Source organism: Mustela erminea, chromosome 20 (genome assembly GCF_009829155.1).
Source record: "Mustela erminea isolate mMusErm1 chromosome 20, mMusErm1.Pri, whole genome shotgun sequence".
Classification (NCBI taxonomy): domain Eukaryota; kingdom Metazoa; phylum Chordata; class Mammalia; order Carnivora; family Mustelidae; genus Mustela; species Mustela erminea.
In genome coordinates this window covers 5856649-5881316 of record NC_045633.1, presented here as the reverse complement: position 1 = coordinate 5881316, position 24668 = coordinate 5856649, and the positions used below count along the sequence as shown (strand labels likewise).

The window sequence follows — 24668 nt, the reverse complement described above, 5'->3', positions numbered from 1 at the left end:
AATGAAGTGAGAGGGCGAGCCAGGGGGCTGTCTGAGGGCAGAGTGTTCCAGACGGAGAAGACAAGCAAATGCAAAGGACCTAGGAAAGGAGTGCTCAGCATGTTGGAGAAGTAGCAAGGAGGCCTCTGTGGCTGGAGTGGAGAGACGGGAGACAGAGGGTACAAAACATGGTCCATCAGGTAGCAGGGCATTGTAGACTTGTAAGGAGTTTTGATTTTATTCCAGTGAACGGGAGGCTATTGGACAGTGGAGGGTGGAGAAGTGGCCTGATGACTTGTTTGCCTTTTGTTTGTTTGTTTGTTACTGTTGTTGTTTTTTTTTTAAGATTTTATTTATTTACTTGACAGACAGAGATCACAAGTAGGCAGAGAGGCAGGCAGAGAGAGAGAGGAGGAAGCAGGCTCCCTGCAGAGCAGAGAGCCTGATGTGGGGCTCGATCCCAGGACCCTGGGATCATGGCCTGAGCCGAAGGCAGAGGCTTTAACCCACTGAGCCACCCAGGAACCCCTGTTACTCTCGTTGTTTTTAAGATTACTCCAGATACGACATGGAAAAGAGATTGAAGAGGGGATAGAGCAGAAGCTGGAGAAGCAGTTGATATCATTGAAGTAGATGAGGCAAGAGATGGTGACAAGACAGCTGGTGCCACATGGAGCTAAAGGACTCTAGCTCCCTAGAGATCTGTCATGGACCCTCTAGGTCACCAGAGCCCTGTACAGTCCACTCTTCTAATAAAGGAATGAACGCTGGCCACTTGAAAAATTTCTGAGGCAATGGAGACACAGGTTGCTCTGGCCAGGAATGGGGTCCCAGATCTCTTAAGTCCAAGCTTCAACCTTGTCGTATATATTATTAGCTTTATATGGGTACCGTGATGAATTATCACAAACAGGGTGGGCTAAAAACAAAAGAAACTTATTCTTTCATAATTCTGGAGGTCAGAAGTCTGAAATCAAGATGTCTGCAGGGCCCCACTCCCTCTGGAGGCTTCAGAGAAGAATGCTTCCTTGCCTCTTCCAAGTCCCGGTGGCCGACGGCATTCCCCGGCTTGTGGTCACATCGCCCCATCTTCACCCTCATCTTCATATGAACTTCTCTCTCTGTGCCTCTCTTCTCGACTTCTGTCTAATCATCTCTGTGAATCTCTTGCAAGGGCACAGGTCATTGGATTTAGGCCTCATCCAGATAATCTGGGATGATCTCCTCATGTCAAAATCTTTAACTTAATTACATCTGCAAAGAAACTTTTTTTCCAAATAAGATAACATTCACAAATTCCAGGAATTAGGACATGGACATATCTTTTTTGGGGGGAGGGAGGCAACCCTTAATCCATGAGAGTGCATTACCCTGGACAAGTCACTTCCTCCTTCTGTGCCTTGCTTTCCCTTTCTATAAAATAGGGGCAGAGATGTAGTAGTTTGCCTTCCAAATCTTTCATTCCAAGATTGTATTCTTCAATATATAGTCACTAGCCACATGTGGCTAGTAAGCATTCGGAATGTAGCTAGTCTGCATTGAGATGTGATTGTTAAGTATAAAATGCATCCCAAAATATCAAGTACTTAGAACGAAAAAAAAGTAAAATAGTTTATAAATAACTCTTCACTGCATGTTGCAATTATGGCATTTATATCGGGCTGAAGCAGGTTTCTAAAACTATTTTCACCTGTTTCTTTTTACTTTTTTAATGTGGCTACTAGAAAATACAAAATTATATATGGGGCTCACTTTATATTTCTTCAGACAGTTGTATTCTAAAAAACAGACTTTAAATAACATTAAATAAATTAATTGTTAAAACCAGGTGATACAACTGAAAGCTCATCTCCGTTCTAGTGGCATCAGCAGTGACAGAATCTGCTTTCAAGATGCTCGCTCACATGGCTGATGAATTGGTGCTGGCTGTCAACTGGGAACTCACCCAGGGCTTTAAACTGGGGGCTTGGTTCCTTTTTATGTGGGCCTCTCCATGGCAGCTTGAGCTTCCTCATAGCATGGTGGTTGAATTCCAAAAGTAAGTGTTCCAGGAGATAAGAAGTGGAAGCTAACAGTTCTTCAAAGCCTGACCTGGAAACGGGTACAGAGTCATTTCTGACCTGCGCTAGTTGTCCAGCAATCTCTGAGCCTTATATTCATGGCCCCATAAAGACAGTATCTTCTCAAACAGACCTCATATCTCACTAGATAGGGTATTAAAAATTGGGAGGCCACACAGAAGGAGCTCAATAAATACTTATTAAATTGACAAAATGTCACAATTTCCACCCGACATGTGAAAAAACAGAAATTTGAAAAAGTGAAGCAATTCGTAAGGTCACTTTAGAACTGCTACTAATAATAGGGGTGCTTGGCTGCCTCAGTCAGTGGAGTATGTGACTACTGATCTTAGAGTTGTAGGTTTGAGCCCCACATTGGGTGTAGGGATTACTTAAAAATAAAATCTTAAAAAAAAAGAACTGCTACTAATAATAATTACAAACTAATATTAAGAAGCAGGAAAGTATGGCCCATCCAAAGGAAAAAAATAAATCAACAGAAGTGAAAAACCACATGGAGAACCTACTAAACAAATATTTTAAAGCCACTATCTCAGGGGTGCCTGGGTGGCTCAGTCATTCAGCGTCTGCCTTTGGCTCAGGTCATGATCCCAGGGTCCTGGGATTGGGTCCCACATTGGGCTCCCGGCTCAATGGAGAGACTGCCTCTCCCTCTGCCTGCCGCTCTTCCTACTTGTGCTCTCTATCTCTCTGTCAAATAAATAAGTAAAATCCTTAACAAAACAAAACAAAAAAACAACAAAAAAAATCATCTCAAAAATGCTCAAGGAGGGGTGCCTGGGTGGCTCAGTGGGGTAAATCTCTGCCTTCGGCTCAGGTCATGATCTCAGGGTTCTGGGATCAAACCCCGCATTGGACTCTGCTCAGCACGGAGCCTGCTTCCCCCCCTCTCTCTGCCTGCCTCTCTGCCTACTTGTGATCTCTCTCTCTGTCAAATAAATGAATAAAATCTTTAAATAAATTAATTAATTAAATTAAAAATTAAAAAACTAAAATTCAGTATAGGGATTCGAAGGCAGATCTGAGCAGAGAGATGAAAGAATCAGTGAACTTGAAGAGAGGACAATTGAAATTACCAAAAAACAGAAAGAAAAAAATTGAAAAAAATGAACAGAGCCTAAAGGACCTGTGGAATGCCATAAGTAAATGAACATACTCATTGTGGGAGTCCCCAAAGGATAAACGAGACAGAAAGGGCAGAAAGACAATTTGAAGAAATAATGGCCAAAAGTGTCCCAAGTTTCATGAAAATCATGACTATAGACATCCAAAGAGTTCAAATAACTTTAAGTGAGATAAATTCAGAAACTCACACTTAGACGAATATAACCAAATTGTCAAAAGACAAAGATTCTTAAAAATAACAAGAGAGAAGTGACTCACCACACACAAGGAATCCTCAATAAGATTACAATCAGAATTCTCATCAGAAACTTTAGAGTCCAAAGGTAGTGAAATAATATATTCAAAGTGATAAAAGGAAAAATACAAAACAAACAAAAATCCTAAAACCGGCAAAACTGTCCTTCCAACTGTGAGGGGAAAATTAAGACATTCCTAGATTAAAAACAAAAGCAAGGGCGCCTGGGTGGCTCAGTGGGTTAAGCCGCTGCCTTCGGCTCAGGTCATGATCTCAGGGTCCTGGGATCGAGTCCCGCGTCGGGCTCTCTGCTCGGCAGGGAGCCTGCTTCCTCCTCTCTCTCTCTGCCTGCCTCTCTCTCTGCCTACTTGTAATCTCTCTCTGTCAAATAAATAAATAAAATCTTTAAAAAAAAAAAAAAAAAAAAAAAGCAAAAACAAAAAAGCAACTTGAGGACATCTTCATCACTAGACTTGTGCTGCAAGAAATGCTGAAGAGAGTCATGTAGACTGAAATGAAAGGACACATACTGCAGCTCAAAGACACAGGAAGAATTAAAGATCTCAGTAAAAGTGAATATATGGGCAATTACAAAATCCAGCATTATCATAAAAATGGTTTGTAAGTCTGTTTTTTGTTTTGTACATGATTTAAAAGATTAATACATTTTGTTTACAAAAGAATTATTGGGGGTGCCTGGGTGGCTCAGTTGGTTAAGCAACTGCCTTCGGCTCAGGTCATGATCCTGGAGTCCTGGGAGACTCCAGTCCCTGCTCAGCAGGGAGTCTGCTTTTCCCGCTGACCTCTCTCCTCTCATTCTCTCTCTCTCCCTCTCAAATAAATGAATAAAATCTTTAAAAAAAAAAAAAAAGAATTATTGGGCCTAAAAGCTAGTATCATAGTAACTCTGGTTTGTAACTTCACATTTTGTTTTTTACATAATCTAAGAGACTAATGAATCATAAAAAGCATTATTGGTTTCTATTTTTGGACACACAATGTATAGTGATGCCACTTGGTGACATCAATAATTTAAGGAAGTGGGAACAGTACTATAGAGAGCAGAGTTCTGTGTGTGTTGAAGTTAAGCTGGTACAAATTCAAATTAGAGTGTTTTAACTTTAGGATATTAAATGTAATCCCCATGGTAGCCACAAAGAAAATATTTATAGAATATACACAAAAGGAAATGAGAAGGGAATTAAAATGTTTCACTACAAAAAATCAGCTAAGCAGAAGTGAAGAGAGTAATGCAAGAAATGGGGAATAAAGAAGTCATAAGGCATACAGAGAACAAAAACCCCAAATGACAGAAGTTAAGTCCCTCCTTATCAGTAATTACTTTAAATGTAAACTCTCCAGGGACACCTGCCTGCCTTGGTCAGTGGCGTGTGAGACTCTTGATCTTGAGGTTGTAGATTCAAGCCCCATGTTGGGTGTAGAGATTACTTAAAAATAAAATCTTCTTAAAAATACAAAAATAAATGTAAACTCTCCAATCAAAAAACAGAGATTGGCAGAATAGATTTTTAAAAATGCAATCCAACTTTATGTTCTAGAAGGTGATCAACACTGTCACAGCAGCATCATTCACGGCGGAAGCAACCTAAGTGTCCATCGACAGAAGAATGGATAAGCAAAATGTGGTCTACACATACAGTGGAATGTTATGCATCCTTAAAAAGGAAGAAAATTGCTACAACATGGATGATCTTTGAGAACATTTTGATCAAATGAGCCAGTTAGGAAAAAACAAAGACCATATGATTAGACTTATATGAGGTATCTACAGTAGTCGAGATCCTAGAGACAGAAAGTAGAATGGTGGTTGGAAAGAATGGGCAGTTATTGTTGAACGGGATTCAGTTCTTTTTTTTTTTTTTTAAGATTTTATTTATTTATTTGACAGAGAGAGAGATATCACAAGCAGGCAGAGAGGCAGGCAGAGAGAGAGGAGGAAGAAGGCTCCCCGCTGAGCAGAGAGCCCGATGCAGGGCTCGATCCCAGGACCCCGAGATCATGACCCAAGCCAAAGGCAGAGGCTTAACCCACTGAGCCACCCAGGCACCCCTGAATGGGATTCAGTTCTGCAAAGTGGAAGGTAGTGATGGCAGCACAACCACATGAATGTACTCTGTACACTTCAGATGACCACGATGGTAAATGTTATTTACGTGTATTTCACCACCACAAAAAAAGTGGGGGAAGGGGAAGTGAATGCATTGATGGATACAGAATGTCATCTTGAGATGAAAAAGTTCTAGAGGGACGCCCAGGTGGCTCAGTCAGCTAAGCATCTGCCTTTGGCTCAGGTCATGCTCCTAGGGTCCTGGGATCAAATCCCGCACTGGGCTCTCTGCTCAGCGGAGAGCCTGCCCCCTCCTCTGCCTAACATTCCCCCACTTGTGCTCTCTCTCTCTCTCTCTCTCTCTCTCTCTGACAAATAAATAAATAAATAATATGTTTTTTAAAAAAAAGAAAGAAAGAAAAGTAAAAAAAGAAAAAGTTCTAGAGATGGATGGCAGGATGGTTGCACAACAGTGTGAATGTATTTAAGGCCCCTGAAGCATACACTTACAAATGGTACATTTTCGGTTTTGTCTACTTTGGCACAATAAAAAAAAGCAAACGGGAACAAAAACTACTATTGCTCGGATGCTGTCATTGAACCAGATACTGCGCTTAAGCACTTTTCTACGCACCGACGTCTCCACAGCCTGATTCCTATGTCAGAAACAGATGAAATGAAGTTACAAAGAGTTACGGAACTCTTCCAGGGCTCCTTCTTACAAACTGTGGCACTAAGACATGAACCCAGGTCTTCTGACTCCAGACCCCCTGCTTGAACCACTATAGCTCTTTTATGACATTCCCCAGGGAACGCATATCAGAAGAATGGGCACTTCTGCATAAGAGAAGTCTTCCAAAGAAGATACCTTTATTATTTTTTTTAATATTTTTTTAAAGATTTTATTTATTTATCGGGGGTGGGGGAGAGCGAGCACAGGCAGACAGAATGGCAGGCAGAGGCAGAGGGAGAAGCAGGCTCCCTGCTGAGCAAGGAGCCCGATGTGGGACTCAATTCCAGGACGCTGGGATCATGACCCGAACCGAAGGCAGCTGCTTAACCAACTGAGCCACCCAGGCATCCCAACCTTTATTATTTTTTTAACACTTCATTTATTTAGGGGCACCTGGGTAGCTCAGTTTGATAAGCATCTGAAGGCTCAGGTCATGATCCCAGGGTTCTGGGATGGAGCCCCGCATCAGGCTCCTTGTTCAACAGGGAGTCTGCTTCTCTCTTTCCCTCTGCCTGCCACCTCCCCTGCTTGTGCTCTCTCTGTCAAATAGATAGAAATAAAAATCTTTTTAAAAAATTCTATATCAGATTGTATTTATTTTTTTTTTAAGATTTTATTTATTTATTTGACAGAGGAAGATCACAAGTAGACAGAGTGGGGAGGGAAGCAGGCTCCCCGCTGAACGGAGAGCCCGATGCGGGACTCGATCCCAGGACCCTGAGATCATGACCTGAGCCGAAGGTAGTGGCTTAACCCACTGAGCCACCCAGGTGCCCCTCAGATTGTATTTATTTACGTGGTACCTGGGTAACTCAGTCAGTTAAGCATCCAATTCTTGGCTTCAGCTCAGGTCATGATCTCATGGGTCTTGGGATCAAGCCCCACAACCATGTCAGCTCAGCGTCTGCCTGTTCCCTCTCCCTCTGTTCCTCTCACTTCTCACCTTATCTGTAACTCTAAAATAAATAAATGAATAAAAACTTTTAGAAAAATAAAGTATTTTTTAAAATTTTATGTATGTATTTATTTATTTGAGCGAGCACACACAGGTGAGGTGGGTGGGAAGAACACAGGAGGAGGAAGAGGAACAGACTCCGCACTGAGCTCAAAGCTGGACCTGGAGCCTGACCTGGGGCTCTATCTCATGACCCCAAGATCGTGACCTGAGTCCAAATCAAGAGCTGGCCGTTTAACCGACTGAGCCACACAGGAACCCCAAATAAGATACCTTTTAAAAGGTATAGCAGATATACAAGGTACATTAATTTTTTTTAATTTTCTAAAGATTTTTATTTATTTATTTGGCAGAGAGAGGGAGATCACAAGTAGGCAGAGAGATAGGGCAAAGCAGGCTCCCTGCTGAGCAGAGAGCCCAATGCAGGGCTCGATCCCACGACCCTGGGATCACAACCTGAGCCGAAGGCAGAGGCTTAGCCTACTGAGTCACCCAGGTGCCCCAAGGTACATTAATTTTAAGCCTATAGCAGAATATTTTTTTACATATGTCTATACTGAGGTAACCTCTACCAGGTCAAAATGCAAAAAAGTTCTAGCTCCCAGGAAAACCCTCTTGTGCCCTTTCTCAGGAGCTTTTCCCTCCAGAGGAATCCACTGTCTGATTTTTATCATCATAAATTAGGTTTATTTATTTTAAGAACTTTTTAAAATTGTGGTTTACTATATGGAATATAAATTTACCATTTTTTAGCATTTTCCCTGTATTACTGAGATATAATTGGCATAAAATAGTTACTAGTTAAGGTGTACAACATAATTACTTAATATATATTGTAAATTGATTACCACAGTAAGTTTAGTTAACATCACTCAGCTCACAAAGCTGTAAATTTTTTTCTTCTTTTTTGTAAATTTTTTTCTTGTGGTGAGAACTTTTTAAGATCTACTCCCTTAGCAACTGATTTCTGTTTCCATGAGTTCTTTTTTTCTTAAGGTTCCACAAGTAAGTGAGATCATAGAGCATTTGTCTTTCTCTGTTTGACTTATTTCATTTAGCATAATGCACTCAAGTTCCATCCAAGTTGTCATAAAGGACAGGATTTCCTTCTTTTTTTATGGATGAGTAATATTCCAGTGTGTGTGTGTGTGTGTGTGTGTGTGCACGTGCGCGTGCACGCACACACATATACACTGTACATTTTTTTAAGATTTTATTTGTTTATTTGACAGAGAAAGCCCAAGAAGGCAGAGAGAGAGAGTAGGGGGGAAGCAGGCTCCCTGCTGAGCAGAGAGCCGGATGTGGGACTCGATCCCAGGACCCTGAGATCATGACCTGAGCCGAAGACAGAGGCTTAATCCACTGAGCCATCCAGGTGCCCCTACACTGTACATTTTTATGTATTCATCCATACCCAGCCATCAAAGGACACCTAGCTTGGGTCCATGTCCTCGCTCTTATAGATAATGCCGCAATGAACACACGGAAGCAGATATCTCCTTGAGACAGTGATTTTGTTTCCTTCAGATAAGTATCCAGAAGGAATTGCTGGATCCTATGGTGGTTCTATTTTTAGTTTCTTGAGAACCCTCCACACTGTTTTTCCAAAATAACTGCACCAATTTACATGCCCACCAACAGTGCACAAGGGTGGCCTTTCTGCACCTCCTTACCAATACTTGTTACCTCTTATCTTCCTGATGACAGCCATTCTAACAGGTGTGAGGTGGCATCTTCTTGCGGTTTTGATCAACCATCTCTAAGTGTGCAGTGGTGTTAAGTACGTTCACATGGTGGCGCAACCCATCTCCAGAACTTCTTTCATCTTGCAAAACTGAAACTCTATACCCCTTCGACAACACCCCATTCCCCCCTGCCCCAGCCCCTGGCAACCACTTTTCATCTTTCTGTCTCTGATTTTAAATACTCACAGGAACTCACACGCATTTAATCATACAATTTTTTTTTTTTAAATGTTACAGCATTTTTCTGGTGGTCTTCAGTTCAGGCGGCCATAACTTACCATCGACTGAATGGCTTAACCAACATTTATTTCTCATGGTTCTAGAGGCCAGAAATCCACAAAGAGGATGCCAGCATGACGAGGTTCTTGGAGAGAGTTCTCTTCCTGGTCATGTCCTCACGTGGCCTTTCCTTGGTGCATGCATGCAGAGAGAGAGAGAGAGATCATGTCTTAGGCGACTCCTTCCTTATGACCTCATCTATACCCAGTTACATCCATAAGCCCCACCTCTATCTACCATCCTATTGAGGATTAGGGCTTCCACAGGTGAATTGGGGTGGGGGGAGGGGCACAGACATTCAGTCCATAACCCTGGCTTATGACACTTAGCGTAATGCTCTCAAGGCTGACCCATGCTGGAACATGTATCAGAATTTCCTTCTTTTTTAAGGCTGAGATCACGCATCAGTCTTGCCTCCTCTTGAATTTCCTACAAATGGGAATTTCTGGATTTTTTTTTCCCCTCTACATAATGTCTGTAAGATTCGTCCATGTTTTATTACATCAGCATCCATTCATTCATTGTTGTCGTTGCTCTGCATGAATATACCAACAATTTGCTTCTCTGGTCAATGTCACTGGCCACATGGGGCGTTCTCAGTTGGGGACTACCTTACTTAGAAAACTCCATCATGAACATCCTTGTGTGCGTCTAATACTAGCATAGGCACCCATTTCTCTTGGATAAATGCCAGAAGGGGAATTTACAAACTAGCTCTTCTCAGCCCTTTGGCCTGACTCCCAACAGCGGGGGCTGGTTGTAGCGGTCATGTCATGGGGTCCTGTGTCTGCCCCTGCTCTCCAGGGAGCAGCCTGGATCTCCAGTTTCCCCTTCGCTCCTCTCCAAGCCTCCCATACCAAGGTGGGTTCTCGGCGCACAGCAACAAACAGGAACTTGAACAGGAAGTAATTGTGGGTAAAACGCTGTGTAATAATGAACGCGGCACAGTGAAACCCGGTTCTTAGGTCAGGGAAAGTTCTTGTTGGCTTTACCAAGTTCTAGAAAAGGAAACAGAAAATAAAGCGCGAGGGCACAACATGTAGATGGCGGCAAGGAAATCGCGGCTCAGGTCCAAAGACAGACTTGCCGTCATGGGAGAAGGCTCTGCTTCTGCCCTCGTCAAGGCACTCCGGGAGGAAAGTCAGAGGCGGGCACATTTTTTGTTAAAAGAGGGCAGCAGAGAGGGGAGAAGCCCTGGAAACCTGCTAGCGCCAAGCTGAGACTTTCTCCTCAGTATGTTCAGAATCACTGAGTGCCAAGTTAAATCAGGAATGAATGTCATCGTGAGATCCATTGTGATCTGATGCTATGGAACAGCAACACCAGAGGTCATGACGGGGTCCTCATTTGGGGAGTCAGGATGTGGAGGGATGACTCAGTCTGAGAAGGGAGGACTTTCTCTTCCTCTTTCTGCCGTGACATTGTCTGGAAAGGGGGAGCTGGGAACACCTTCTCCCTGGAGAGCCCGAACTGGGTGTGAGAGACGGCTCGGTCTTCCGCCTTCCTCACTCACTTGGCCCTCCTCAGCAGGGCCAGCAGGAGACAGAGGTGAGAGAGGCCACGTCTCATCCGGACAGAGCGGACCCACCAAGAGGCTGCTAGAATTAGATGAGCTGATGCCCGACATGTGCTTGGAACAAGCCAAAATATGTTTTAATTCTTGAAATTATTATTATTTCACACAATCATGTTGCATCATATTACCCTACTTACTATCATCATGACATCGTTACTTAATTATCGTCATTGTTACTGGTAACAGTAGTTCGATGACTACTAGTATTTTTGCGCGTAGAGGGGATCTGCTTCTCTCCCTGCCTCTAAGAAGTCTCTGCCAGGGGCGCCTGGGTGGCTCAGTGGGTTAAAGCCTTTGCCTTCGGCTCAGATCATGACCCTAGGGTCCTGGGATCAAGCACCACATCGGGATCTCTGCTTAGCAAGGAGCCTGCTTCCTCCTCTCTCTCTGCCTGCCTCTCTGCCTACTTGTGATCTTTGTCTGTCACATAAATAAATAAAATCTTAAAAAAAGAAGAAGAAGAAGTCTCTCCTGGTTCCTGGGTTTTCGGTGTCCCTCACCCGGGACCCCCATGCCATCCGGAATTGACGGGGTCATTGCATTTACCCTGTGCCGTACCCCTGTGTACCTGAGTGCCTCCCCTACGTAGTCTAGAACCTCAGAGAAGATAGTAGCTGTCCTGTGCTGCTGACCAATTTCTCTCCCTCGGGGCTGGGCACAACACCTGCCACACCGCAGCCACTGGAAATACACGTATCATCTTAGAGGCATCCAGAGACCTCTCCTCAATTTTTCTTCCATGGGGTTGCACTAAACTGGTTGGCGGTGGGAGAAGGGAGATCTTCTCCACGCCCACCAGCTCTCCGATTTAGCCTGAGGTCACGGAATAATAAAACGATCATTACGTTTTCTTTTCAGTGCTCGCATTTCCTGGCGGCTTCCTATGGGCTGAGCACTGTTGGCCACTTTCGTCATGGGTGAACTCGTTTGATCCTCATAATGATGATGTAGGTAGATGACCTCATTACCCTCCCCCCATATTTTTTTTTTTTTACATAAACTGAGGCGCAAAGAAGTCCAGTGAGCACTCGAGGTCACTCCATGGGGCACCTGGGTGGCTGAGTGGGTTAAAGCCTCTGCCTTCAGCTCAGGTCATGATCCCAGGGTCCTGGGATCGAGCCCCGCGTCGGGCTCTCTGCTCAGCAGGGAGCCTGCTTCTCCCCTCTCTCTGCCTGCCTCTCTGCCTACTTCTGATCTCTGTCTGTCAAATAAATTAATAATCTTTAAGAAAAAAGAAGATCGCCCCATCACCAAGTGAAAGAACTGTCCTCTGCATTGTCAGTCTGACCTCAGAGGCTGTGCTACTGAGCTCAAAATGAGACTCAGCTCCCCGGGCTGACAGAACCTGCCACCCACATTAGTGAGAAGATGCCAGCTCATTCTTCCCCCCTCCCCCCCTCCCCCCAGCAATCTTTACTTACTCCCTCTTATAACGAGAGAGTGCCAACAGGGAGAACATATGAGGAAGAGAAAATAGATTTTGTCATTTCTGGAAGAGGCCACCTGATCCCCGCAGGTTAAAAAGAAATCTCTAATACAACATCCCTCTTCGTCCTGGCGTTCTTTTATCTGCTTGGCCGGTCAGCTTAATCTCGAGCTGGCCGAGCAGAATACCCAGCCATAAAACTGTGCTTCTAGACGCAGAGCAGCCTGGAGAAGGGAGTGCCAAATGCAGAAAGCCCAAAAGAAACTATCCTGTCAAAGGGAAATTTACTGCACACCTTCTCTGTTTCAGGATTTTTCATTCTAGGTTTGGGTGGTTTTTTTGTTTTTGTTTTTGTTTTAAAAAACAAGTATCAAGCCATCCACAAAGCACATTTTCTTCCCACCATTGAATTCTTCAGACATCAGGCTAGCATAGAATAAGATAATATAATATTTTCACTGAAAGATGACTTTTTCCTTCTGCTCATCTTTAGAACAGTTAATATGTTCCCGTTTTCAAAAGCAAAATTATATTAAAAAATTATCATTGATGGGGCGCCTGGGTGGCGCAGTGGGTTAAGCATCTGCCTTCGGCTCAGGTCATGATCCCAGGGTCCTAGGATGGAGCCCTCACTGGGCTCCTTGCTCAGCAGGGAGACTGCTTCTCCCCCTCTCCCTCTACTGTTGCTCCCCCTACCTGTGCTCTCTCTCTATAAAATAAATTTAAAAATCTTTAAAAAAAATTATCATTGACAAGTGTACCTCCTAGCCCCACTACTCCCTTTACCCCCTTAGAAATAACCATATTTTTTTAAAAGCATCTTGGGGTGCCTGGGTGGCTCAGTCACTTAAGTGTCTGCCTTTGGCTTAGGTCATGCCCTCAGGGTACTGGGATCCACTCCCAGGTCCAGGCTCCCTGCTCAGTGGGGAGCCAGCCTCTCCCTCTCTCTCTCTCCTTCTGCACTCTCTCTAATTAAAATAAATAATTTAAAAAACTTTTTAAAGTATATTTATTCATTTCTTACTTTCTTGTTCATCTGTCTACACCTCCTTTATCAGATTTCCCTGTTTCAATATAAGAAAGTGACAGTACATATTCTTGCATAGTCTTCTTTCCCCCTTTTCCTCACACAAAAGGCACTGAACCCTGTACAATATCCTGCACTTTGTTATTTACTTAACAGGCTCTCTGGATGCCTTCCCATATTACAGCATAGACAACCTCATCAATTTTTGCAGCGGCTTTGTACCCCCGTAAGGATGTACCTAGTTTAGCCAGTCCTTCATGGGGGAACATTTGGGCTGTCCCCAAACCTTTTTTTTTATTATTACAAATGGTGCTGTAATAAATGATCTCGGACAGGGGTGCTCGGCTGGCTCAGCTGGAAGAGGGTGAGGCTCCGGATCTCGGGGACGTGAGTTTGAGCCCCATGTTGGATGTAAAGATTACTCAAAATAAATAAATAAATAAACTTAAAAAAAAAAATCAAAGCTGTCGTACAGACATCACTTCCTCCCCACATCTGTGCATCTGTATAATAAATCCCCGAGCTGAGGATTGCTAGGTCAAAGGGTTAAGTGCATTTCCCGGGCTGATGGATGTCGCCAGCTCGCCCTGCTTACGGGGTTACCACCTTTGGCACCCGCACCAGTCATGATGACAGCACCGGCTTCTTCACAGCTTTCCCCAAAAAAATGAGGCCTTCCTCTTTTTGCCAATCTGATACATGATAAATGGTATCTGAGTGTAATTTTAATTTGCATTTATCTTACTATGAGTAAGGTTGGGCATCTTTTCCTAGGAACAGGGTGTTAAAAACAGTTTTATTGTGAGTGACAGAAGCTCATTAGGGGCAGCTCAGGCAAATGCAGAGGAAATTACTATGGGAATTACAGAGGTGTCTCATGAAGCCGAGACCAGCAATCTTGCCAGTCCCCAGGAAGGATGATCAAGAAAAAAATTTTCTAAATGTTAACCAGATTTCTCTTTCTCTCTCTCTCTTGCAACTCCCACTTGTGAAATATGGCCTCCTCACATCTCCCCCAAGTACTGGATACCACTTCCACACATATCTCCCAACAGGTGCTATCAAAAGTCTTATTTCCAAACACCTAGAATGAGATTCTCATTGACTCAACTTTCTGCCCTAGGGCGTCCCTGGTCCCACCAGCCACAGCTGGAGGTGGGGAGGATGAAGAGAATCTGAAAGCATGGTTACTGGGGGTCTATCTCTAGTAGATGCCTACTGTATGCCCCCAGAAAATCCACTGCCCCTTCTCTCACTGTCCCTCCTCCATGTACGGCTCTGCCAAAAAGACGGAAGGCTTCTGTGTTCTTTGGCAGAATCCTATTTGGAGGATAATCTACTCTTCTCTGCCAGGTCCCTGTGGTTTTCCAAGTCAATCATGGTGCTTCCACTCTCATTGCTAGGAATGGCATGGGGGGAGGCTCTAGCCAATGATACATAAGGCAACATTCATTCCTCGCTGCTGAGAACAGATACAGTATCAAGAGGGTCCCTCTCCCTTGGACTTCACATTGTTCTGCCTGTAGGTGACTCCACCAGTTAGTTTGCACTACATAGCGAAGAGTCCTCAAAATCTAACTACCGGAGCAGCTAAAAAGTAGTATGGCCACGTTCGCACTCTGTCACTGTGACGACTACAGCTCCAGCCGTCTTGGAACTATGAGGGGTGCTAGCCTCGGGACGGCAAATGGGATGAGAAGGATCCTCAACCTTAACCTTCAATCGGTGATTTTTTTTTTTTTTTAAACCTGGAGAGGTGCCATGGATCAGTTTTCTCATCTCTAAAATGCAGATCATTGGGGGCGCCTGGGTGGCTCAGTCAGTTGAGTGTTCAACTCTTGTTTTCAGCTCAGGTCACGGTCTTGGGTGGTGGGATCGAACCCTGCCTCGGGCTCTGAACTTAGCGTGGAGTCTGCTTGTCCCTCTCTCTCTGCTCCTCCCTCCTCCCCCATTCACACATGCTCTCTCTTTCTCGCTCTCTCTCAGATAAATAAATAAGTAAAATCTTAGTAAAATATATTATATGGATTCCAGAAATAACAAGGGTCACTCATGCATAACTGGTGGGACTTAAAAATGGTACATCCACTCTGGAAAAGAGTATGGCAATTTCTTGAAACTAAAAAACTTGAAAAACTTGGGGTCACTGGGTGGCTCAGTCAGTTAAGCATCTGCCTTTGGCTCAGGTCATGATCCCAGAGTCGCAGGATTGAGCCCCACGTCAGCCTGTCTGCTCAGCAGAGAATCTGCTTCTCCCTCTCCTTCTGCCCTTCCCCCTGATCCTCTCTCTCTCTCTCTCTCTCAAATAAATCCATAAAATCCTTTTAAAAAATAAAATAAAAATGAATAGAAAATAACAAGTGTTGGTGAGGATGTGGAGAAACTGGAACACTTGTGCACTGTTGGTGGGAATGTAAAATGGTGCAGCTGCTGTGGAAAACAGCATGAAACTTCCTTTAAAAATTAAATGGGGGGGCGCCTGGGTGGCTCAGTGGGTTAAAGCCTCTGCCTTCAGCTCAGGTCATGATCCCAGGGTCCTGGGATCAAGCCCCGTATCGGGCTCTCTGCTTAGCCGGGAGCCTGCTTCCCCTTCTCTTTCTCTGCCTGCCTCTCTGCCTACTTGTGATCTCTCTGTGTCAAATAAATAAATAAAATCTTTTTTAAAAAATAATAAAACAAAATAAATAAAATAAAAATTAGAAACGGAATTACCGTATGATCCAGAAATCCCACCTGCGAGTCTATATCCGTAAGAATTGAAAGCAGGGCATCAGAGTGATATTTCGCACACCCACATTCATAGCAGCTGTATTCACTGCAGTTAAAAAGCAGAGGCAACCCAAATGCCCGTCAACAGGGGAACGTGTGGTATACAGACAGTGGAAGATGATTCAGGGTTAGAAAGGAAGGAAATCCCATCACTGGGGCATGAGGCTAAGTGAAATTAGCCAATCACAAAACGACAACGGCCGTAAGATTCCACCTGTAGGAGGCACCCAGAGTGATCAAATTCCTTTCCTTTCTCCTTCCATACAACCCAGCATCAGGGAGTCCCCCTCCCCCTTGGCATTACGCTCCGACATAGTCCAGGGACTGTCCTTGTGGTCCCTCAGCTGTTGTCGCTTCAGCTCTGAGAAGGTTCTAGAAGCCCTGGCACGCCTGTCCATGATTCACTTCCTGCCTGGTCAGTATCTTTGCTTGTTTGTCCTTCTTCCCATCCTCCGGACACGTCCTCTAAAAGTCAGCCGTACTAGAAAATGTTTTACTTAGAAGATGACTACATTTCACTTAGAAAATGACTGTCGAGCACCTACCTACTAAGCCCAAGGATAAGAAGTGAGAAACAGCCCTGGTCTTGAAGGAGCTCACTGTCTTCTTCTTCTTTTTTTTTTTTTTTAATTGTGTTATAATTTTTTTAAAAGATTTTTATTTATTTATTTGACAGAGATCACAAGTAGGCAGAGAGGCAGGCAGAGAGAGAGGAGGAAGCAGGCTCCCCACTGAGCAGAGAGCCCGACGTGGGGCTCGATCCCAGGACCCCGGGATCATGACCTGAGCCAAAGGCAGAGGCTTCAACCCACTGAGCCACCCAGATGCCCCCATGGAGCTCACTGTCTTGACGCCACTTGGCCCCCTATCCAGTTTCAAACATTTTTATAAACTTATTAAGATGGTGTCCTGTTGGCAGAGGGATACAAACCCACGGGACAGAACAGCATGCAGAAACACATATGTGATAAGTGTCTATCTCGGGTGAATCGATACAATGTGTATGGATACACACACACACACACATAATACACACATTTACATATACACAGTGGAATATAAAAAGAAGGAAATATTGCACTTACAGTAACATAGATGGGGCTTGATGGCATTATGCTAAGTGAAGCAAGTTACAGAAAGATAAATAATACTGTCTGATCTCACATGTGGAATCTAAACAACAACCAAAAAAGCAAAAACAAACAAACAACAAACACCACTGGGCTTACAATCTAGAGAAGAGATTGTCAGGGGCACCTGACAGGCTCAGTCAGAGGAACGTGGGACTCTTGATCTTGGGGTTGGGAGTTTGAGCCCTGCGTTGGGCGTAGAGATTACTAAAAATAAATAAGTTAACTTTCAAATGTAGCTTCCCCTAGAGGGCTCCTTTTGTATTCACACTCCTCCGCTGGTGCTTCTCCCTCCCGCCTCTTTATTCTTACTGGCCAGTTGTGAGCATTTTTCAGTTTTCCTGAGGGAGCTTCCTTTCCAAGCCTGCTGGATAAGGTTCTTCTCAGTTGCCTGAAATCTGAGTATTGACTCGAACTCTTTCAGTTGCAAGTTTACAAAAGTTGAATTTAAACTGAGTAGAGGACTTGTTTGATTTTGTAGGATTTTTAGGCTCACATAACTAAAACCTCCAAGGATAGCATTATCTTCAGACACAGTTTGATCCAGGTTTTCCAACCATGTCCTTAAGAATTGTTCTCTTTCGGGGCGCCTGGGTGGCTCCGTGGGTTAAGCCTCTGCCTTCAGCTCAGGTCTTGATCTCAGGGTCCTGGGATGGAGCCCCGCATCAGGCTCTCTGCTCAGCAAGGAGTCTGCTTCCTCCTCTCTCTGCCTGCCTCTCTGCCTACTTGTGATCTCTCTGTCAAATAAATAAATAAAATCTTACAAAAAAAAAAAAAGAATCATTCTCTTTCTTTGTCTCTTGGCTGTACTTTCCCGGGTTGGTTTTATCTTCAGGTAGGATCTGCCCATGGAGGGGCCTTGGCAGCTCTGAGCATAGTTCTACTGCTTTTGTAACCCCAAGGAACAGAGGGCTTCCCTTTCCCCATGATTTCAATGTTGTCGTGAGCAAAGCTGGACATATATATAGAGAGAGATGTCTCTCTCTCTCTCTCTCTATATATATATATATATATTTGTTTCCTAATATAACAAATGACCACAAACTGGGTTAGGCTAAACTAGAAATGTATTCTCTCATCATCCTGGAGAAAAGAAGGTGGAAATCAAGGTGTTGGCAGGACCACGCTCTGGGAGACTATAGGCAAGATTCTTCCTTGCCTCTTCCAGCTGGTGGCTGCCGGCGTTCCTTGGCTTCCTTGGTTTGTGACCACATCACTCCCATCTCTGCCTCCACAGTCACATTGGCTTCCCCTCTGGGTTTCTCCCTTCTCTTCCCTGTCTGGCTCACCTGCCTTGTGTATCTCTTAGAACACGTCATTGGATTTGGGGTCTACCCAAGTGATCCAGGTGAACTTTTCACCTCAAGATCCCTAACTTAGCTATGCCTACAAAGACCATTTTTCCAAGTATAGTCACATTCACAGGGGCCATGCATTTGCACAAGGACGTATCTTTTTGAGGGCCAATATTCAATGCGCTGCAAGGCCAATGTGATGCATACAGTCTCAAAGGATTCTGCTCTCAGAAGGGATTTATTTATTTGATGGATAGAGATCACAAGTAGGCGAGAGGCAGGCAGAGAGAGGGGGGAAGCAGGCTTCCTATTGAGCAGAGAGCCCAATGTGGGACTCGATCCCAGGACCCTGAGATCATGACCTGAGCTAAAGGCAGAGGCTTTAACCCACTGAGCCACCCAGGTGCCCCCAGACTTGGTTTAATGCTCTGTTGTCACCATCTTGAATGTTGTAATCAATGAACAAGGGCACTTTGCAGTTCCATTCCGCACTGGTCCCCCCAAATTATATAGCCGGTCCTGGTCCTAGGTAGATAGACTATGAAAAAAATCTTTACTGGGGATCTACCCCAGGCCACTTTCCAGAACATCAGGTTTCTGGAATGTGAGTGGCTTTCCCATCCTTCCGTCCCCCATCAGTCTTCGATAAAGACTAAGGAAGTGTAGGAGGTACAAAGGACCTTCTCACTTAGGATATCAGGGAAGACTTCATGTTGGAGGCAACCTTGAAACTGACCCAGGGAGGATAAATAGTTAGCTAGGCAAAGTGGGAGAAAGTCTTGCAAAGGGAGGGAAGAGCATCTCCAAAGAAATGAAGGCAAGAAAGAGCAGGGCGTGTTTGGGGAACTTACTTGTGAGACTTCCTGTTGCTAGAGATAGAACCAAGCTGTCAGGGATGCTGGCCACAAGGGATGTTCCCAGCTGGGCTGGATGGAGCTGGGGTTAACCAAAGTGGTGGGAGGCAGACAGAGTATCTAGAATGACAGAGTCACTTTCTACCAGGGCTCCTGTCACTTCCCCTCACCAGTTTGTTCCGCCTAGTTGGCCAGAATTTGGCCCAAGTCAACGGTTCCTCTAGATACTTCCTCTACCTTCTTGAAAGACAACAACATCAGCAAGAAAAATGAAGAACTGGCCAGCGTGTCAGTTTAGTTGACCAAGACTTTCTGCTGGTATCCATCTTACTGAGCCTCTATATGGAATAAAAAAGGCATTTCAGGGGCACCTGGGTGGCTCACTGGGTTAAAGCCTTTGCCTTCAGCTCAGATCATGATCCCAGAGTCCTGGGATCGAGCCCTACATCTGGCTCTCTGCTCTGCAGGGAGCCTGCTTCCTCCTCCTCTCTCTCTCTCTCTCTGCCTACTTATGATCTCTGTCTGTCAAATAAATAAATAAAATCTTTTTTTTTAAAGGCATTTCAGATGAATGGGGGAAAAGATGGAGTTACCAAAAAATAGTTCCAGATGTAGGTAGTCATCCAAATTAAAAAGGGTGTCAGGTTGAGTGGGTTCCTACCTCATTTTTTTTTAAGATTTTATTTATTTATTTGACAGACAGAGATCACAAGTAGTCAGAGAGGCAGGCAGAGAGAGGGGGGGAAGCAGGGTCCCTACTGATAAGAGAGCCCAATTCAGGGCTTGATCCCAGGACCCCGGGATCATGACCTGAGCTGAAGGCAGAGGCTTTAACCCACTGAGTCACCCAGGCGCCCCTCTTTTTTTTTTTTTAAGATTTATTTATTTGAGTGAGAGAGGGAGAGCATGAGCAGAGAGAGAGAGAGAGAGATGCAGACTCCCCATTAAGCAGGGAGCCTGATGTGAGGCTTGAACCCAGGACCCTGAGATCATGATCTGAGTCAAAGGCAGATGCTTAACCGACTGAGCCACCCAGGTGCCCCCTACCTCATTCCTTTTTTTTTTTTTTTTAAGATTTTATTTATTTATCTGACAGACAGAGATCACAAGTAGGCAGAGAGGCAGGCAGAGAGAGAGGAGGAAGCAGGCTCCCTGCAGAGCAGAGAGCCCGATGTGGGGCTCGATCCCAGGACCCTGGGATCATGACCTGAGCCGAAGGCAGAGGCTTTAACCCACTGAGCCACCCAGGCGCCCCTCCCCTACCTCATTCTTGATGTCAAATTATTTTGAGATAGAGCAAAAATGTTAAAATTAAGTAATAATAATAATAATAATATTTTTTAAATGAAGCTACTAGAATAGAGAAATGGGAAAATTTTTAATAATCTTGGAAGAAAGAAGGGCTTTCTTAGAAAAACACTAATCTGAGAAAAGACTGATAAGTGTCAATAAGTTAAAAAAAAAAAAAAAGTAAACCTCCACAGTACAAAAAAAGAAAGATACTAAACAATAAAAAAACAAACTGCAAATTAGGAAAAATATTCACAACATATGTAACAAAGCATGAGCTAATTTTCCTAACATAGAAAGACCTTTTAAAAATTAAGAAGAGGGGGACGCCTGGGTGGCCCAGTGGTTTAAGCCTCTGCCTTCGGCTCAGGTCATGATCCCAGGGTCCTGGGATCGAGCTCCACATCCGGCTCTCTGCTCAGCGGGGAGCCTGCTTTCCCCTCTCTCTCTGCCTGCCTTCTGCCTACTTGAGATCTCTCTCTGTCTATCAAATAAATAAATAAATAAATAAATAAATAAAAATCTTTAAAAATTAAGAAGAGGGAGGGGTGCCTGGGTGGTTCAGTCAGTTAAGCATTTGACTCCTTTTTCTTTTTTAAGGGAATTCCTTTTTTTTTTTTTTTAAGATTTTATTTATTTATTTGTCAGAGAGAGAGAGAAAGAGTGAGCAAGCACAAGCAGGGGGAACAGCAGGCAGAGAGAAGCAGGCTCCCTGCTGAGCAGGGAGCCGGATGCAGGACTCCATCCCAGGACCCTGGGATCATGACCTGAGCCAAAGGCAGACGCTTAATCAACTGAGCCACCCACGTGTCCCAGCATCTAACTCTTGATTTCAGCACAGATCACCATCTCAGGTCTGGGGATCAAGTGCTGCTTTAGATTCTCTCTGCCCCTCCCCATCCCTCTCTAAAAAAATAAATAATAAAAAATAAAAATCAATAAAAGGAAGACCAACAACCCAACAGCAAAACAATGTTGACAAAGGCCAAGAGTAGGTAGTTCACAAGAAAAGAAATCCATGTGGTTTATAAACATAAAAAGATGAACAGTGCTTGGGTGGCTAAGTAAGTTATGCATCTGAATCTTAATTTCAGCTCGGGTCTTGATCTCAGGGTCATGAGTTCAAGCCTCACGTTGGGCTCCACACTGGGCATGGAGCCTACTTAAAAAAAAAAAAAATGATCAGTCTTGCCACTGATTAAAGAAACACAGCAAGATACCAGTCTCACCCAACAGACAGACAAGATTAAAAAGCATGACTGGAGATTAGTTTGAAAAGGAAGCATAAAGACACCTGCACATAAAGACACAGACACCTGCACACATTGCTGATGTGAGCACACATTGATACAACTTCTTTGGAAGGAAATTATAAGCTATTAAAAATCAGAAGCGTCAAAAAGCAAAACAAAAACACCTTCGACCTGGGAACCCTAGTTTCAAGAATTAACCCCAAGGGGCACCTGGGTGGCTCAGTGGGTTGAGCCTCTGCCTTCGGCTCAGGTCATGATCTCAGGGTCCTGGGATTGAACCCCACATCGGGCTCTCTGCTCAGCAGGGAGCCTGCTTCCTCCCCTCTCTCTGCCTGCCTCTCTGCCTACTTGTGATCTCTATCTGTCAAATAAATAAATAAAATCTTAAAAAAAAAAAAAAAAAAGGATTAACCCCAGACATACTCCCAAATCTGAGAAAAGATGTTTGCTGTGGGTTATATTTTTGGGTTATTATTTGCAGTAGCAAAAAAAACAATGAAAATAGTCTTCCCAGCCAATGGGAAGAGAGTTAGTTCATTATGCTACAGAACTTCCATATAAGAATATAACATTTTTAAAAAAGGAATAAGTTTTAAAAAGCGGGTGTCTGTGTGGCTTAGTCAGTTAAGTGTCAACTCTTGATTTCAGCTCAGATCTTGATATCAGGGTCGTAAGTCAAGTCCCACATTGGGCTCCATGCTGGGTGTGGAGCCTACTTAAAAACAAGACAAAACAAAACCAAAAAAAGAATATTACAAAGCCATTTTTAAAAAGCTTTGTTTATTTTAGAGAGAGAGTGGGGGGTGAGGGGCACAGGGAGAGAGAGAATCTCAAGCAGACTCCCCGCTGAGTGCAGGCCCAATGCAAGCCTTGATCTCCCAACCCTGAGACCATGACCTTAGCCGAAACCAACAGACAAAGGTTTGACTGAGCCACCCAAGGGCCCCTACAAAGCCATTTTTTAAAAATGAGGTGGATCTTTACAGGCTCCAATGTTAAACAATTTCCAAGATATACTGTGGGGAGCATAAAAGTCTGCATGTGATACACTCACTAGTATAAAAAGAGTAAAGGGTGACAGGGTGCGTGGCTGGCTCAGTGGGTTAAGCCTCTGCCTTCGGCTCAGGCCCTGGTCTCAGGGTCCTGGGATCCAGCCCCACATCGGGCTCTCTGCTCAGCAGGGAGCCTGCTTCCCTTCCTCTCTCTCTGCCTGCTTCTCTGTGTGCTTGTGAACTCTGTCTTTCAAATAAAAATAAATAAAATCTTTAAAAAAAAAAAGAAAGAAAGAAAGTGATATAAGTCGCAGCCTTTGGGGATACAGCTAAAAGAGAAACTTCATTTTCATGATGAGTACTTTGTGACTCTTTGAATTTCACCATATTATTATTTTTTATAAATATTTTATAAATATTTATAAAATATTTATAAATATTTATTTAATAAATATTTTTATAAATATTTATATAAATATTTAAATGTATGTTTTATAAATATCTAAAAATTTTATAAATACTTATAAATATTTTATAAATATTATTTTTATAAACATTTAATTATGATTAAATTTTATAAATATTTATCAAATATTGAGAGGATGGAGGTGTCTGAGAGGAGGGAAAGAAAGTAAAACTCACCCATAATCCTAATTTTAAAAATGACATGACAGGGGCACCTGGGTGGCACAGTTGGTTAAGCCTTGGACTCTTGGTTTCGGCTCACATCTGATCTTAGGGTCTTGAGATCAAGCCCTGCATCCGGCTCCCGTGCTCACTCACGGAGAAGTCTGCTTGAGACTCTCCCTCTCCCTCTGCCTCTGGCCCCGCTTGCACAGGCTCGCTCCCTCTCTCTCTCTCTGGAATAAATACGTGAATCTTTAAAAAAAACAAAAACAAAAAACCACAATCTCAAAAAAGAAAGAAAATCCCCTCCCCCAAGGCAACACTGACAAGTATTGGACCCAGTTTCTTCCAGAACCATTTCTGTGTTCATACAAACATGGTCAAATCTGATTTTGGCTTTTCCTTGAGGATTTTTGTAGACACTTTTCCTCTCCCCCACTGTCTTCCCCGACCCAAGCAGAGAGCCAGCTTTGGGAGTCCTGGCCCCAGACGAGGTCTGTGGCAGAGGTAAAGAGCAGGATGCCTCCACCAAGATTTTCTTGGCTTTTGCTCCAAAAATCTAAGGCCACAGGAGAATGCAGAGGGTCTGCAGAAGGTCTAGAAGGGGGCGGGGGGGAAGTGTTCAGAAATAAAAGGCACCGGACAAGACAGAGAAGGTCATTTCATACTGAACACGGATGGAAGGTCTATCAGCACCACGGACCTGTCCCCCCTCTGCACAGTGGGACAAGGAAGAAAGCGCGCATCAGCACTATCAGCGGGCGGTTCCCAATTCCCACAGGTCTAGGAGGAAGAGGGGAGGACAGGAGGAAGGGGAAAGGAGAACTTAAAGTCGATCTCACCTAAGGTGCCAAAAATAGCCCACAGGAGGGAGCTGAGTAATAACAAGATCCGATGGGAGGGGAGAGAATTTCCACGAAGCCTGAAGGCACATAAAAAGGCAATTCACAGAAAAAAAGAAAAACGAATGGCATATAAACACAGGAGAACATAGTCCTTCTCATGCACGACTGAGGGAATGCAAATTAAAACAAGGACGAGGGCGCCTGGGTGGCTCAGTGGGTTAAGCAGCTGCCTTCGGCTCAGGTCATGATCTCAGGGTCCTGGGATCGAGTCCCCCCATTGGGCTCTCTGCTCCGTGGGGAGCCTGCTTCCTCCTCTCTCTGCCTGCCTCTGTGCCTACTTGTGATCTCTCTCTGTCAAATAAATAAATAAAATCTTTAAAAATT

At 44.0% G+C, this 24668-nt stretch overlaps 1 protein-coding gene across 1 annotated transcript in view; it reads right to left on the bottom strand.

Moving 5' to 3' along the window:
* The window catches only part of CHP2 (calcineurin like EF-hand protein 2), a 72065-nt gene that overhangs the window by 2382 nt on the left and 45015 nt on the right, over positions 1-24668 (bottom strand). Inside the window, exon 7 of the mRNA XM_032326953.1 lies at positions 9200-9330. Coding sequence (XP_032182844.1) covers positions 9241-9330 — 90 coding nt within the window. The 3' untranslated portion in view covers positions 9200-9240. The remainder of the gene's footprint in view (positions 1-9199; positions 9331-24668) is intronic.